The sequence below is a fragment of the Hyperoodon ampullatus genome (genome assembly GCF_949752795.1).
Source record: "Hyperoodon ampullatus genome assembly, chromosome: 12".
NCBI classification, from domain to species: domain Eukaryota; kingdom Metazoa; phylum Chordata; class Mammalia; order Artiodactyla; family Ziphiidae; genus Hyperoodon; species Hyperoodon ampullatus.
In genome coordinates, this window is record NC_136925.1 from 4,778,031 (window position 1) to 4,795,677 (window position 17,647).

Genomic DNA, 17,647 nt, shown 5'->3' on the forward strand with positions numbered 1-17,647 from the left:
CTAAAGGAGCTTACATTCTAGTAGTAAAATCAGGATTTTAAAATAGCAGTGTTGGATTCTAAAATTTTTCTTCTTAGCTTCCAAACCCCTTCCCACCAAGGATACTACAGAAGAGATGGATTAAGCGATTTTAGTGCCACTTAAGAAAGTGAGTGGGGATGAAAACTACATACTGGAATACGTTATAGGAAAGAAACATTGGTATATGAGTGTCAAGCTATGTCAAAGGAAAAACCCTAGGGCTTAGCTGTATGGCAGGGAATGGAAAGCCTGTGCTGCATAACAGACTTGGCTTATGTAGACACAGCTGCAGATGGTGTATAATGCAATAGCAGTGATATGTACTTGCTCAGATAGCCTTAAGGATCAGTATTTTCTCAGTGTATGGCCCTGCACTGTCCAACACGGTAGCCATTACCTACTTATGGCTTTCGAGTCCTTGAAATGTGGCTAGTGCAACTAAGGAACAGAATTTTAAATTTAAAAAAAAAATTTAATTTAAAAACTGACACGTGATCTGGTTACTAGATCTTTCAAGAATGTCTGGAACAACTGGGTGTGTGAATCTATTTTTTCCGCCTATATTTTAAGAAACTTAAATACAGATCAAGTATTTCTGATGAAAATTTAGCATCTGAATTGAGATGTGCTGTAATATAAAATACACATTGGATTTTGAAAACAGTATAAAAAAGAATATAAAATATCCATTAATTATTTTAAGAATAATTACATGCTGAAATGATAATATTTTGGATATACTGGGTTAAATAAAATATTAAAATTAGCTTCAACTGTTTTTTACTTTTTTTTTTTTTGCTTTATAACAAATTTAATCAGTTATACATATACATATGTTCCCATATCCCCTCCCTTTTGCGTCTCCCTCCCACCCTCCCTATCCCACCCCTCCAGGCAGTCACAAAGCACCGAGCTGATCTCCCTGTGCTATGCAGCTGCTTCCCACTAGCTATCTACCTTACGTTTGGTAGTGTATATATGTCCATGCCGCTCTTTCACTTTGTTTTTTACTTTTTAAAAAACGTATCTACTAGGAAATTTTAAATTACATATATGGATTGCATTATATATATTTGTACTGGAGAGTGCTTGTATAATCAAAGGAGCCCTAGTGAAGAGAGTCTGGTCCATATATTATCTTTTATTTCTGTCATCAAAATATTTTCTTAGTATGTCTCATTACCCTTTTATCAAAAGTTATGTATTGCTCATCATTCTTTCTATGAATGTTAAGAATCATGTTAATAACTGTGTCAATATTTTGTCCTGTAGTAGGAATATAAAATTATTTACACATACACTTATATGATCTGTCACTATGCAAGTGTGCACATATAACACATTTATTTCCAAAGAGTATTTCCCATAGTAAGTTTTCAAAAACAGAAAGTAAACATAAGTATTCTGTGGAACTATATTCAAGGATTGACAGGCTTGAGAGAGAAACACTTTATATACTACACAATATATATATATTCAGGACAAAAGCAAACATTATAAAAAGTATAAAAATAGACAAAAAGATACAAACACAATATATTTTGGTCAGAATTTCAGATATGGTTTTTTTTCTTCTCTCTCCCCTTTACTTCAAAAGTTATAAATACTTTGGAAGCAGCATGTATTGTTGCACTTTTGATTTTTTGTTGTACAGTTAACGAACCTGAGAGTCTGGATGACTGGTGATCATCTATTTGGCCTTCCCATTCTTTCATTTCTTCTTCTTTGATTAATAAAGGTTTTCCTAGAGTTTGGCCAACAAGATTACAGACTTCTTGAGCTTTGCGCCATGCATTTTCTACAGCAACAACACAGGCTTGCCGTCTTAGGAATTAAATGCAGAGATTATTAATACAACATTCAACAAACCGCAGCGCTGAACAGTTTTGTTTAATTAGTTGATAATTAATTTAAAGATGTGCTTAACTTACCGAAGGTTCTCAATAGAACCTGGAGTATGATAGAACTGGGGTTGGCTGATGACAACAGAGCTATCTAGCTTTTCAACAAGAAAGTTACAAATATTTTGCATTTTTCCGAATTCAGTAAATGTAATGCAGACCTGTAAATGAAATGACAATTGAATTTATTTTCATGTCTGATGCATTATTTCAAATCTTTCTCTAAATGTGAGTTAAAAAAAGTAAAGCCAGGTTACAATGAGGTCATTTTATAGTATGTAACAGATATGAAAGACCTACTTGGTACTTATAACTAAGTTTTGTTATTAAATTTATTTTTGCTTATGAATTTTGTAATTTATCTAATGTTGACTTGAACATTTAAAACTTCATTTTATTTATTTATTTATTTATTTTAATTTTTTATTTTTTATTTATTTATTTTTTTTGGTGATTTTTTTTTTTTATTAGTTTCTGCTTTATAACAAAGTGAATCAGTCATACATATACATCTGTTCCCACATCCCCTCCCTCATGCATCTCCCTCCCTCCCACCCTCCCCATCCCACCCCTCCAGGCGGTCACAAAGCACCGAGCTGATCTCCCTGTGCTCTGCGGCTGCTTCCCCCTATCTATCTACCTTACGTTTGGTAGTGTATATATGTCCATGCCTCTCTTTCCCTTTGTCACAGCTTACCCTTCCCCTTCCCCATATCCTCAAGTCCATTCTCAAGTAGGTCTGTGTCTTTATTCCCGTTTTACCCCTAGGTTCTTCATGACATTTTTTTTTTTTTTAAATTCCATATATATGTGTTAGCATACGGTATTTGTCTTTCTCTTTCTGACTTACTTCACTCTGTATGACAGACTCTAGGTCTATCCACCTCATTACAAATAGCTCAGTTTCGTTTCTTTTTATGGCTGAGTAATATTCCATTGTATATATGTGCCACATCTTCTTTATCCATTCATCCGATGATGGACACTTAGGTTGTTTCCAGCTCCGGGCTATTGTGAATAGAGCTGCAATGAACATTTTGGTACATGTCTCTTTTTTGAATTATGGTTTTCTCAGGGTATATGCCTAGTAGTGGGATTGCTGGGTCATATGGTAGTTCTATTTTTAGTTTTTTAAGGAACCTCCATACTGTTCTCCATAGTGGCTGTACCAATTCACATTCCCACCAGCAGTGCAAGAGTGTTCCCTTTTCTCCACACCCTCTCCAGCATTTATTGTTTCTAGATTTCTTGATGATGGCCATTCTGACTGGTGTGAGATGATATCTCATTGTAGTTTTGATTTGCATTTCTCTAATGATTAATGATGTTGAGCATTCTTTCATGTGTTTGTTGGCAGTCTGTATATCTTCTTTGGAGAAATGCCTATTTAAGTCTTCTGCCCATTTTTGGATTGGGTTGTTTGTTTTTTTGCTATTGAGCTGCATGAGCTGTTTATAAATTTTGGAGATTAATCCTTTGTCAGTTGCTTCATTTGCAAATATTTTCTCCCATTCTGAGGGTTGTCTTTTGGTCTTGTTTATGGTTTCCTTTGCTGTGCAAAAGCTTTGAAGTTTCATTAGGTCCCATTTGTTTATCTTTGTTTTTAGTTCCATTTCTCTAGGAGGTGGGTCCAAAAGGATCTTGCTGTGATTTATGTCATAGAGTGTTCTACCTATGTTTTCCTCTAAGAGTTTGATAGTTTCTGGCCTTACATTTAGGTCTTTAATCCATTTTGAGCTTATTTTTGTGTATGGTGTTAGGGAATGATCTAATCTCATACTTTTACATGTCCCTGTCCAGTTTTCCCAGCACCACTTATTGAAGAGGCTGTCCTTTCTCCACTGTACATTCCTGCCTCCTTTATCAAAGATAAGTTGGCCATATGTGCGTGGGTTTATCTCTGGGCTTTCTATCCTGATCCACTGATCTATCTTTCTGTTTTTATGCCAGTACCACACTGTCTTAATTACTGTAGCTTTGTAGTATAGTCTGAAGTCAGGCAGCCTGATTCCTCCAGCTCCGTTTTTCGTTCTCAAGATTGCTTTGGCTATTCGGGGTCTTTTGTTTTTCCAAACAAATTTTGAAATTTTTTGTTCTACTTCTGTGAAAAATGCCAGTGGTAGTTTGATAGGGATTGCATTGAATCTGTAGATTGCTTTGGGTAGTAGAGTCATTTTCACAATATTGATTCTTCCAATCCAGGAGCATGGTATATCTCTCCATCTATTTGTATCATCTTTAATTTCTTTCATCAGTGTCTTATAATTTTCTGCATACAGGTCTTTTGTCTCCTTAGGTAGGTTTATTCCTAGATATTTTATTCTTTTTGTTGCAATGGTAAATGGGAGTGTTTTCTTGATTTCATTTTCAGATTTTTCATCATTAGTGTACAGGAATGCCAGAGATTTCTGTGCATTAATTTTGTATCCTGCTACTTTACCAAATTCATTGATTAGCTCTAGTAGTTTTTCGGTAGCATCTTTAGGATTCTCTATGTATAGTATCATGTCATCTGCAAACAGTGACAGCTTTACTTCTTCTTTTCCAATTTGGATTCCTTTTATTTCCTTTTCTTCTCTGATTGCTGTGGCTAAAACTTCCAAAACTATGTTGAACAAGAGTGGTGAGAGTGGGCAGCCTTGTCTTGTTCCTGATCTTAGTGGAAATGGTTTCAGTTTTTCACCATTGAGGACAATGTTGGCTGTGGGTTTGTCATATATGGCCTTTATTATGTTGAGGAAAGTTCCCTCTATGCCTACTTTCTGCAGGGTTTTTATCATAAATGGGTGTTGAATTTTGTCGAAAGCTTTCTCTGCATCTATTGAGATGATCATATGGTTTTTCTCCTTCAACTTGTTAATATGGTGTATCACATTGATTGATTTGCGTATATTGAAGAATCCTTGCATTCCTGGAATAAACCCCACTTGATCATGGTGTATGATCCTTTTAATGTGCTGTTGGATTCTGTTTGCTAGTATTTTGTTGAGGATTTTTGCATCTATGTTCATCAGTGATATTGGCCTGTAGTTTTCTTTCTTTGTGACATCCTTGCCTGGTTTTGGTATCAAGGTGATGGTGGCCTCGTAGAATGAGTTTGGGAGTGTTCCTTCCTCTGATATTGTTTGGAAGAGTTTGAGAAGGATGGGTGTTAGCTCTTCTCTAAATGTTTGATAGAATTCGCCTGTGAAGCCATCTGGTCCTGGGCTTTTGTTTGATGGAAGATTTTTAATCACAGTTTCAATTTCAGTGCTTGTGATTGGTCTATTCATATTTTCTATTTCTTCCTGAGTCAGTCTTGGTAGGTTGTGCATTTCTAAGAATTTGTCCATTTCTTCCAGGTTGTCCATTTTATTGGCATAGAGTTGCTTATAGTAATCTCTCATGATCTTTTGTATTTCTGCAGTGTCAGTTGTTACTTCTCCTTTTTCATTTCTAATTCTACTGATTTGAGTCTTCTCCCTTCTTTTCTTGATGAGTCTGGCTAATGGTTTGTCAATTTTGTTTATCTTCTCAAAGAACCAGCTTTTAGTTTGGTTGATCTTTGCTATCGTTTCCTTCATTTCTTTTTCATTTATTTCTGATCTGATCTTTATGATTTCTTTCCTTCTGCTAACTTTGGGGGTTTTTTGTTCTTCTTTCTCTAATTGCTTTAGGTGCAGGGTCAGGTTGTTTACTCGAAATGTTTCCTGTTTCTTAAGGTGGGATTGTATTGCTATAAACTTCCCCCTTAGAACTGCTTTTGCTGCGTCCCATAGGTTTTGGGTCGTCGTGTCTCCATTGTCATTTGTTTCTAAGTATTTCTTAATTTCCTCTTTGATTTCTTCAGTGATCACTTCATTATTGAGTAGTGTATTGTTTAGCCTCCATGTGTTTGTATTTTTTACAGATCTTTTCCTGTAATTGATGTCTAGTCTCATAGCATTGTGGTCGGAAAAGATACTTGATACAATTTCAATTTTCTTAAATTTACCAAGGTTTGATTTGTGACCCAAGATATGATCTATCCTGGAGAATGTTCCATGAGTACTTGAGAAAAATGTGTATTCTGTTGTTTTTGGGTGGAATGTCCTATAAATATCAATTAAGTCCATCTTGTTTAATGTATCACTTAAAGCTTGTGTTTCCTTATTTATTTTCATTTTGGATGATCTGTCCATTGGTGAAAGTGGGGTGTTAAAGTCCCCTACTATGATTGTGTTACTGTCGATTTCCCCTTTTATGGCTGTTAGTATTTGCCTTATGTATTGAGGTGCTCCTATGTTGGGTGCATAAATATTTACAATTGTTATATCTTCTTCTTGGATCGATCCCTTTATCGTTATGTAGTGTCCTTCTTTGTCTCTTCTAATAGTCTTTATTTTAAAGTCTATTTTGTCTGATATAAGAATTGCTACTCCAGCTTTCTTTTGATTTCCATTTGCATGGAATATCTTTTTCCATCCCCTTACTTTCAATCTGTATGTGTCTCTAGGTCTGAAGTGGGTCTCTTGTAGACAGCATATATATGGGTCTTGTTTTTGTATCCATTCAGCCACTCTGTGTCTTTTGGTGGGAGCATTTAGTCCATTTACATTTAAGGTAATTATTGATATGTATGTTCCTATTCCCATTTCCTTAATGGCTTTGGGTTCGTTATTGTAGGTATAGTCCTTCTGTTGTGTTTCTTGCCTAGAGAAGTTCCTTTAGCATTTGTTGTAAAGCTGGTTTGGTGGTGCTGAACTCTCTCAGCTTTTGCTTGTCTGTAAAGGTTTTAATTTCTCCATCAAATCTGAATGAGATCCTTGCTGGGTAGAGTAATCTTGGTTGCAGGTTTCTCTCCTTCATCACTTTAATTATGTCCTGCCACTCCCTTCTGGCTTGTAGAGTTTCTGCTGAGAGATCAGCTGTTAACCTGATGGGGATTCCCTTGTGTGTTATTTGTTGTTTTTCCCTTGCTGCTTTTAATATGATTTCTTTGTGTTTAATTTTTGACAGTTTGATTAATATGTGTCTTGGCGTATTTCTTCTTGGATTTATTCTGTATGGGACTCTCTGTGCCTCCTGGACTTGATTAACTATTTCCTTTCCCATATTAGGGAAGTTTTCAACTATAATCTCTTCAAATATTTTCTCAGTCCCTTTCTTTTTCTCTTCTTCTTCTGGAACCCCTATAATTCGAATGTTGGTGCGTTTAATGTTGTCCCAGAGGTCTCTGAGACTGTCCTCTGTTCTTTTCATTCTTTTTTCTTTATTTTTCTCTGCATCAGTTATTTCCACTATTTTATCTTCCACCTCACTTATCCGTTCTTCTGCCTCAGTTATTCTGCTATTGATCCCATCTAGAGTATTTTTCATTTCATTTATTGTGTTTTTAATCGATGCTTGATTCATCTTTAGTTCTTCTAGGTCCTTGTTAACTGTTTCTTGCATATTGTCTATTCTATTTCCAAGATTTTGGATCTGGGAAATAGAATCTTGGATCAGCTTTACTATCATTATTCTGAATTCTTTTTCAGGTAGACTGCCTATTACCTCTTCATTTGTTAGGTCTGGTAGGTTTTTATCTTGCTCCTTCACCTGCTGTGTGTTTTTCTGCTTTCTCATTTTGCTTATGTTACTGTGTTTGGGGTCTCCTTTTTGCAGGCTGCAGATTCGTAGTTCCCGTTGTTTTTGGTGTCTGTCCCCCGTGGCTAAGGTTGTTTCAGTAGGTTGTGTAGGCTTCCTGGTGGGGGGGACTAATGCCTGTGTTCTGGTGGTTGAAGCTCGATCTTGTCTTTCTGGTGGACAGGTCCACGTCTGGTGGTGTGTTTTGGGGTGCCTGTGGCCTTATTATGTTTTTAGGTATCCTCTCTGCTAATGGGTGGGGTTGTGTTCCTGCCTTGCTAGTTGCTTGGCATAGGGTGACCAGCACTGTAGCTTGCTGGTCGTTGACTGAAGCTGGGTGCTGGTGTTGAGATGGAGATCCCTGGGAGATTTTCGCTGCTTGATATTATGTGGAGCTGGGAGGTCTCTTGTGGACCCGTGTCCTGAAGTTGGCTCTCCCACTTCAGAGGCACAGCACTAACTCCTGGCTGCAGCACCAAGAGCCTTTCATCCACCCGGCTCAGAATAACAGTGAGAAAAAGTAGAAAGAAATAATTAGTAGAAGAAAGAAAGAGAGATTGAAAGAAAGGAAGAAGGGAAGTAAGGAAGGAAGGAAGGAAGAAAGAAAGAAAGGAGGGAGGGAGGAAGGATGGAAAGAAAGGAAAGAAAGGAGGGAGGGAGGGAGGAATGAAAGCAAAAGGAAGAGTGAATGGAAGAAGAGAGGGAGGGAGGGAGGAAGGAAAGAAAAAGAAAGACAGGAGGGAGGGAGGGAGGGAGGAAGGAAAGAAAAAGAAAGTGGAAAGAAGAAGGGTGGGAGGGAGGGAGGGATGGAGGAAAGAAAAAGAAAGAAGGAAAGGAGGAGCGGAGGGAGGGAGGGAGGAAGGGAAGGGAGGAAAAAAAGAAAGAGCAGGTAAAGTAAAATAGAATAAAGTATGAAATATAGTAGCGTTATTAAAATTAAAAAGTAATTATTGAAAAAAAACACGGACCGAAAGAACCCTGGAACATATGGTGGAAGCAAAGCTATACAGAGAGAATCTTACACAGAAGGTTACACATACACATTCACAAAAAGAGAGCAGGGGGAAAAATCAAAAATCTTGCTCTCCAAGTCCACCTCCTCGATTTGGGATAATTCGTTGTAATAAGAGGAAAAGGGCGAAAAGTCTGAAATCTTGCAAAGTCCACCTCCTTAATTTGAGATAATTCGTTGTAAAAAGAGGAAAAAAAAGGGGGGGAAAGTCTTAAATCTTGTCCTCAAGGTCCACTTCCTCAATTTGGGATGATTCGCTGTCCATTCATGCACTCCACAGACGCAGGGCACATCAAATGGACCGTGGAGCTTTAATCCGCTGCCTCGGAGGCTGCACAGAGAGATTTCCCTGTCTCTGCTCTCACAGCTCCCGGGTCTCAGCCTTGGACCTGGCCCCGCCTCTGCGCGTAGGTCGCCGGAGGGCGTCCGTTCTTCGCTCAGACAGGACGGGTTTAAAGGAGCCGCTGATTCGGGGGCTCTGGCTCACTCAGGCAGAGGGGAGGGAGGGGAATGCCCTCTCCTCGCGCACCAGGCAACAAAAGGGAAAAAAGTCTCTTGCCTCTCCGGTAGCTCCAGACCCTTTCCCCGGACTCCCTCCGGGCTAGCACTAACCCCTTCAGGGTCTCTTCCTGCCGCCAGCCCCAGACCTCTCCCTGCGCTCCGACTGAAAGCCGATACCCGAGCCTCAGCTCCCAGCCCCGCCCGCTCTGGCGGCCGAGCAGACAAGTCTCTCGGACTGGTGTGTGCCTGAGGGCACCGATCCTCTGTGCCAAAATCTCTCTGCTTTGCCCTCCACACCCCTGTTGCTGTGCTCTCCTCCGCTACTCCGAAGCTTTCCCCCTCCGCCACCTGCAGTCTCCGCCCTCGAAGGGGCTTGTAGTGTGTAGAAACCTTCCCTCCTTCACGGCTCCCTCCCACTGGTGCAGGTCCCGTCCATATCCTATTGTCTCTGTTTATTCTTTTTTTTCTTTTGACCTACCCAGGTATGTGGGGAGTTTCTTGCCTTTTGGGGGGTCTGAGGTCTTCTGTCAGCGTTCAGTAGGTGTTCTGTTGGAGTTGTTCCACGTGTAGATGAATTTCTGATGTATCTGTGGGGAGGAAGGTGATCTCCGCGTCTTACTCTTCCGCCATCTTCCTCCGGCTCCTAAAACTTCATTTTAAATCAGAGACTTTTTATGAAAGAGAACTGGAGGGTTTCCCCTTCAACTTTATTATTCAGCTAAATTCTAACCCTGATAAATGTTTCATGACTCTTTAGTCATCTATGCCATTAGTTAGCTTCCTGATTAGCGGTAATTACTTCATACTTCACTGCTGTCATTTGAGGTATGTTTCTTCTTCCAAAAGTTATTTTCAGATCTAGATGCAGAAGTTCATCTATTTCACTATGTCCTCTGCCTTTAAATATGTGGAAGCAGCAAAGAGAAAGAGAGGGATGAGGTAACCTCCTGAGTCATCTTATACACTGAAGAACAGTTGCCTTTAATCATAAATGTTATCCAGGGAAGACTGATGTTCTATCTGGTTTCAATATTAAGTGAATAATGTCTTTTATAATCAGTTTGTCAATTTCAAGTTTTGTTTTTTTTTTTTTTAAAGCTGACTGGGATTTTGAGTGGGATTGCAATGACTCTAAATATAGATTAAGGAAGACCTGATACCTTAATGACACTGAGTCTTCCAAATCAGGAACAAGGTATGTTTCTTCATTTATTTAGGTCTTCTTTAATTTCTCTTAGCAATATTTTGTAGTTTTCAGCATACACAGTTAAAAGATCAGATTTATCCCTAGGTATTTTATACTTTTGATGTTTATTAGTTCTAATAGTTTTTTTGTAGATTCCATTAGATTTTCTACATTGATGGTCATGCTGTCCATGAATAAGGACAATTTTACTTCTTACTTTCCAGTATGGATGCCTTTTATTTCTTTTTCATGCCTCACTGCACTGGTTAGAACTTCCAGTACAACGTTGGACAGAAGTTGTGAGAGTGGATACGTTTGTCTTGTTCCTGATTTTAGGCACAAAGCAATCAGTGTTTCATCAATAAATATGATGGTTAACTGTAGATTTTTCATAGGTTCCCTTCATCATTTTGAGGAAGTTTCCTACTATTTCTAGTTTGCTGAGAATTTTTATTAGGAATGGATGTTGGACTTTGTTAAATGTTTTTCTTCATCTATTGAGATCGTCATATGTTTCTTTCTTGTTAATATGATAAATTAGATTGACCAGTTTTTGAATGTTGAACCAACCTTTCATTCCAGGGATGAACCATACTTGGTCATTATATATTATCCTTTTTATATATCGCTGGATTTGATTTGCTGAAGTTTTGTTTATAATTTCTGCACATAAGTTTATGATGGACACTGGTCTGTAGTTTTCTTTGCTTATAATGTCCCCCCGCCCTTCCCCCCCACCCCCCGGTTTTGTTATCTTCTGGTTCCAAATAATGAGTTGGAAAGTATTCCAGCTTGTTCATTTTCTGGAAAAGTTTGTACAGAAATGGCATAAATTCTCCCTTAAATGTATGCACTTTTTAATTTCTCTTTTAACTTCTCCTTTGACTCATGGGTTATTGAGAAGTATGTTATTTAAATTTCAAATATTTCAGTTCTATCATTTTTGCCTTAAGTATTTTGAAGCTTTAATATTAAATGTATAAGTGTTTAAGACTGTTATATTCTCGATTGACCCATTTATCATTATAAAATCATCTTTATCTGGGTAATACTCTTTGCTTTGAAATCTACTCTGTCTGATATTATCATAGCCACTACAACTTTCTTTTGGTTATTTTAGCATGGTATATCTTTATGCACCCCTTTGATTTTTTTTTAAAGTCAGGTTTATTAAGGCATAACTTACAGAGAGCAAAATACACTCCTTTTAGTATACGTTCTATGAATTTTGACAGATGCATTTACTCATGTAGCCACCATTATGATCAGTCCCATCAACTTCCTCAAATTACCCTGTGCTCCCCACATCCCAGCCCCTGAAAGCCACTGATCTGTTTTTTTTTTAATAGTTGCACTTAATTTTTTTAATTTAATTTTTTATTTTTTGGACAATTTAAAAGGTTACTTTCCATGTACAGTTACTACAAAATATTGGCTCTATTCCTCATGTTGTAACTAACTCTATGTCCTTGAGCCTATCTTATACCCAAGAGTCTGTACCTCCCACTCTCCCACTCCTATATTGCCCCTGCCCCCCAACACTGGTAACCATTAGTTTGTTCTCTATATCTGTGGGTCTGCTTCTTGTTTTATTCACTAGCTTTTTATATATTTTAGACTTCACATATAAGTGATATACAGTATTTGTCTTTCTTTGTCTGACTTATTTCACTTAGCATAATGCCCTCCAAGTCCATCCATGTTGCTGCAAATGGCAAAATTTCATTCTTTTTTATGGCTCAGTAGTATTCCATTGTACACACACACACACACATATACCATAGCTTCTTTATTCATTCATCTGTTGATGGACACTTAGGTTGCCTACGTATCTTGGCAGTTACAAATAATGCTGGATGAACACTGGGGTGCATGTATCTTTTATCATTTGTAAATATTTTATCCCATTCAGTAGGTTGTCTTTTCATTTTGTCAATGGCTACCTTTGCTGTGCAAAAGCTTTTAAGTTTAATTCGGTCTCATTTGTTTATTTTTACCTTTATTTTTACTTTAGGAGACAGATCAAAAAATATTGCTGTGATTTATGTCAAAGAGTTTTCTGCCTATGTTTTCCTCTAGGAGTTTTATGGTATCCAGTCCTACATTTAGGTGTTTAATCAATTTTGAGTTTATTTTTGTACACGGTGTTAGAGAATGTTCTAATTTCATTCTTTTATATGTAGCTGCCAGTTTTCCCAGCATCACTTATTGAAGAGACTGTCTTTTTTCCACTGTATATTCTTGCCTCCTTTGTTGTAGATTAATTGACTATAAGTGCATGGGTTTATTTCTGGGCTCTCTATCCTGTTCCATTGATGTGTCTGTTTTTGTGCCAGAACCATACTATTTTGATTACTGTAGCTTTGTAGTATAGTCTGAAGTCAGGGAGCATGATTCCTCCAGCTCTGTTCCTCATTCTCAAGATTGTTTTGGCTATTGGGGATCTTCTGTGTTTCCATATAAATTTTAAAATTATTTGTTCTAGTTCTGTGAAAAATGCCATTGGTATTTTGATAGGGATTGCAATGAATCTGTAGATTGCCTTGGGTACTACAGTCATTTTCACAATATTGATTCTTCCAATTCAAGAACATGGTATATCTTTCCATCTGTTTGTGTTGTCTTCAATTTGTTTCATAACTGTCATATGGTTTTCAGAGTATAGGTGTTTTGCCTCCTTAGGTAGATTTATTCCTAGGTATTTTATTCTTTTTAATGAGATGGTAAATAGGACTGTTTCCTTAGTTCCCCTTTCTGATACGTCATTGTTAGTGTACAGAAATGCAACAGATTTCTGTGTATTAATTTTGTATCCTGCAACTTTACTAAATTAATTGATGAACTCTAGTAGTTTTCTGATGGTATCTTTAGGATTTTCTATGTATAGTATCATGTCATCTGCAAACAGTGACAGTTTTACTTCCTCCTTTCCAACATGGATTCCTTTTATTTCTTTATCTTCTCTGATTGCTGTGGCTAGGGCTTCCAAAATTATGTTGAATAAAAGTGACAAGAGTGGACATCCTTGTCTTATTCCTGATCTTAGAGGAAATGTTTTCAGCTTTTCACTGTTGAGAATGATGTTAGTGGTGGCTTTGTCATATATGGCCTTTATCATGTTGAGGTATGTTTCCTCTATGCCTGCTTTCTGGAGGGTTTTTATTATAAATGGATGTTGAATTTTATCAAAAGCTTTTCCTGCACCTATCGAGAAGGTCATGTGGTTTTTATTCTCCAATTTGTTAATGTGGTGTGTCACATGGATTGATTTGCAGATATTGAAAAATCCTTGCATCCCTGGGATAAATTCCACTTGATCATGGTATATGATCTTTTTGATGTACTGTTGGATTTGGTTTGCTAATATTTTGTTGGGGATTTTTGAATTTATGTTAATTAGTGATATTGGCCTGTTATTTTCTTTTTTTGTGTGTGGTATCTTTGTCTGGTTTTGGTATCAGAGTGATGCTAGCCTCACAGAATGAGTTCCGAAGTGTTCACTCTCTGCAATTTTTTGGAATAGTTTCAGAGGACAGGTGTTAACTCTTCTCTAAATGTTTGGTAGAATTCACCTGTGAAGCCACCTGGTCCTAGACTTTTGTTTGTTGTGAGTTTTTAAATTACCGATTCAATCTCGTTACTGTAATTGGCCTGTTTATATTTTCTATTTCTTCCTGGTTCAGTCTTGGGAGATTGTGCCTTTCTAAGAATTTGTCCATTTCTTCTAGGTTGTCCATTTTATTGGCATATAGTTGTTCATAGTAGTCTCTTATGATCCTTTGTATTTCTGTGGTGTCAGTTGTAACTTCTTTTTCATTTCTGATTTTATTTATTTGGGCCCTCTCCTTTCTTTTCTTGATGAGTGTGGCTAAAGGTTTACCAATTTTGTTTATTTTTTCAAAGAACCAGCTTTTAGTTTCATTGATCTTTTCTATTGTTTTCTTCATTTCTATTTCATTTATTCCTGCTCTCATCTTTATGATTTCTTTCCTTCTACTAACTTTGGGTTTTGTTAGTTCTTTTGCTTTAGGTGTAAGGTTAGGTTGTTTACTTGAGAGTTTTCTTGTTTACTGAGGTAAGCTTGTATTGCTGTAAACTTCCTTCTTAGAACTGCTTTTGCTGTGTCCCATAAGTTTTGGATTGTCGTGTTTTCATTTTCATTTGTCTCTAGGTATATTTTGACTTCCTCTTTGATTTCTTCGGTGATCCACTGCTTGTTTAGTAGCATACTGTTTAGCCTCCACGTTTGTGTTTTTTGCAGTTTTTCTAAATAGTTGATTTCTAGTCATATAGCATTGTGGTCAGAAAAGATGCCTGATACAATTTCAATTTTCTTAAATTTACTGAGACTTGTTTTGTGGCCTAGCATGTGATTTATCCTGGAGAATGTGCACATGGAACCATGTGCACTTGAAAAGAATGTGTATTTTGCTGCTTTCTGCTGGAATGCTCTGTATATATCAATTAAGTCCATTTGGACTAATGTGTTAGAGAAGATATAACAATTGTAAACATATATGCACTCAACATAGGAGTACCTATATATATATAAGGCAAATACTAACAGACATAAAAGGAGAAATCAATGGTAACACAATAATTGTAGGGGACTTTAAAATCCCATTTACATCAATGGACAGATCATCCAGACTGAAAATGAATAAGGAAACACAGGCCTTAAATAACACATTGATCTGTTTTTTTAAAACTTTATTTTTTTAGAGAAGTTTTAGGCACACAGTAAAGCTGACAGGAAGGAACAGAGGTTTTCCATATATACCCTTCTACCCCACACACACATAGTCCCCCCTCACCATAATCAACATTCCCCACCAGAGTGGTACATTTGTTACAATATGTGTACCTACTGGGTTGACCAAAAAGTTCTTTCAGGTTTTTCCATAACACCTTTGGCCAACCCAATACACTGACACAGCATGATGACCAGAAGTCCATAGTTTACATTAGAGTTCATTCTTGGTGTTTTATATTCAGTGGGTTTGTACAAATGTATGCTGACATGCATCTATCATTATAGTCTCATACAGAATACTCTCACTGCCCTAAAATTCCTCTGTGCACCCCCTATTCATCCCACCCTCCCCCTAACTGCTGGCAACCATTGATCCTTTTACTGTCTCCATAGTTTTGCTTCTCCCAGAATGTCATATAGTTGGAATCATACAGTTTGTAGCCTTTTCTGATTGTCTTAGTAATAGGCATTTAAGGTTCATACCTATTTTCATGCCTTGAGAGCTTATTTATTTTTAGTGCTGAATAATATTCCATTTTCTGGATGTACCAGTTTATGTATCCATTCACCTACTGAAGGACATCTTTGTTGCTTCCAAATTTTGCGATTATGAATAAAGCTGCTATAAATATCCATGTGCACATTTCTATGTGAGCATATATTTTCACCTCCTTTGGGTACATACTAAGGAGCATGATTGCTGCATCATGTGGTAGGAATATGTTTAGTTTTATAGGAAACTTTGTCTCCCAAAATGACTGCACCGTTTTGCATTCCCACCAGGAATGAGTGAGAGCTTCTCTTGTTCCACAACCTCGTCAGCATTTGGTGTTGTCAGCATTCCAGATTTTGGCCATTCTAATAAGTGTGCAGTGACATTTCATTTGTTTTAATTTGCATCTGCCTAATAACATATGATGTGGATCATCTTTTCATATGCTTACTTACCATCTATATATCTTTTTTAGTGAGGCATCTGTTAAGGTCTTTGGTTTATTTTTAATTTTTTTTCTTACTGTTGAGGTTAAGAGTTCTTTGTGTATTTTGGATAGCAGTCCTTTAAAATACGTGTGTTTTGCAAATATTTTCTCTGAGTCTGTGAATTTTCTTATTATTCTCCTGACATTGTCTTTCACAGAGCAGAAGTTTTTAACCGTAATGAAGTCCAGCTTACCAATTACCAATTATTTCTTTCATGGATCAATGCCTTTGGTGTTGTATCTACAAAGTCAGTGTGATACTCAAGGCCATCTAGGTTTTCTCATATGTTTATAGTTTTGTGTTTTACCTTTAGGTCTATGATACATTCTGAGTTAATGTTTTGAAGGGTGCAAGGTCTGTATCTAGATACTTTTTATTTTGTATGTGGATGTCTAGTTGTTCCAGCACCAATTGTTGAAAAGATGATTGTGCCCCATTGTACTGCCTTTGCTCCTTTCTCAAAAATCAGTTGATTATACAGGAGTCTATTTCTTGGCTCTCTATTCTGTTCCATTGATCTATTTGTCTATTCTTCAAACACTACTACACTATCTTGATTTCTGAAGCCTTTTAGTAAGCCTTGAAGTCAGGGAATGTCATTTCTCCAACTTTGTTCTTCTCCTTCAATACTGTATTGACTATTCTGGTTCTTTTGCATCTCCATTTAAACTTGGATCATTTTTTTTTCAATATCACCAAAATAACTTACTGGGAGTTTGGTTGGGACTGCATCAAATCTATAGATCTAGTTCAGAAGAACTGACATCCTGACCATACTGAGTCTTTCTATCCATGAACATGGAATATCTCTCCATTTATTTGGCTCTTCTTTGATCTAATTTATCAGTGTCAAAGTTTTCCTCATATAAATCTTGTACATATATGTTGTTAGATATACACCCAAGTATTTCATGTTTTGGAGTGCTATAGAAAATTGTTTTTAATTTCAAATTCTACTTGTTTATTGCTGGTATGTAGGAAATATTTTGTTGAAGATTTTTGCCTCTATATTCATGAGAGATTGGTCTGTAGTTTTCTTATCTTGTAATGCATTTCCATAGGATTTGTAGTGATGTCTCCATCTTCAGTTCTGATATTAGTAATTTGTTCTTTCTCTTTTTTTCCCCCTTTAGTTTGGCCAGAAGCTTATCAATCTTATTGATCTTTTCAGAGAACTAGCTTTTGGTTTCACTAATTTTCTCTATTGATTTCCTGTTTTCAGTTTCACTGATTTCTGCTCTAATTCTTATTATTTTTCTTCTGCTTACTTTGGACTTAATTTGCTCTTCTTTTTCTAGTTTCCTAAGGTGGAAACATTAGATTATTTATTTTAGATTTTTCTTCTTTTTACTATATGCATTCAATGTTAAAATTTCTCTCTAATCTGTTTTCACTGTATCTCACACATTTTCATTTTCATTTAGTTCTAAATATTTTAAAATTTCTCTTGAGATTTCTTCATTGACCCATGTTATTTAGAAGTGTGTTGTTTAATCTCCATGTATTTTGGGATTTTCCAATTATGTTTCTGTTATTGATTTCTAGGTTAATGCCACTGTGGTCAGAGAGCGGACATTATATGATCTATCCTTTTAAATTTGTTAAGGTATAAATTTTGGCCTAAAATGTATTTTTTGGCAGTGGGGGTGGGGGAAGTAAAGGTTTACTGCAGGGCCAAGCAATGAGAATGGGTGGCTTGTGCTCAA

At 36.8% G+C, this 17,647-nt stretch overlaps 1 protein-coding gene across 2 annotated transcripts in view; it reads right to left on the bottom strand.

The window, feature by feature from the left end:
* Positions 1-1,396: 1,396 nt before the first annotated feature.
* The window catches only part of IRAK1BP1 (interleukin 1 receptor associated kinase 1 binding protein 1), a gene marked incomplete at its 5' end in the record, with an annotated part of 39,590 nt that continues 23,339 nt past the window's right edge, over positions 1,397-17,647 (bottom strand). For both annotated transcript variants that reach the window (XM_079716174.1, XM_079716173.1), the window contains 2 exons: positions 1,397-1,845; positions 1,953-2,083. In XM_079716174.1, coding sequence (XP_079572300.1) covers positions 1,575-1,845; positions 1,953-2,083 — 402 coding nt within the window. In that variant the 3' untranslated portion in view covers positions 1,397-1,574. The remainder of the gene's footprint in view (positions 1,846-1,952; positions 2,084-17,647) is intronic.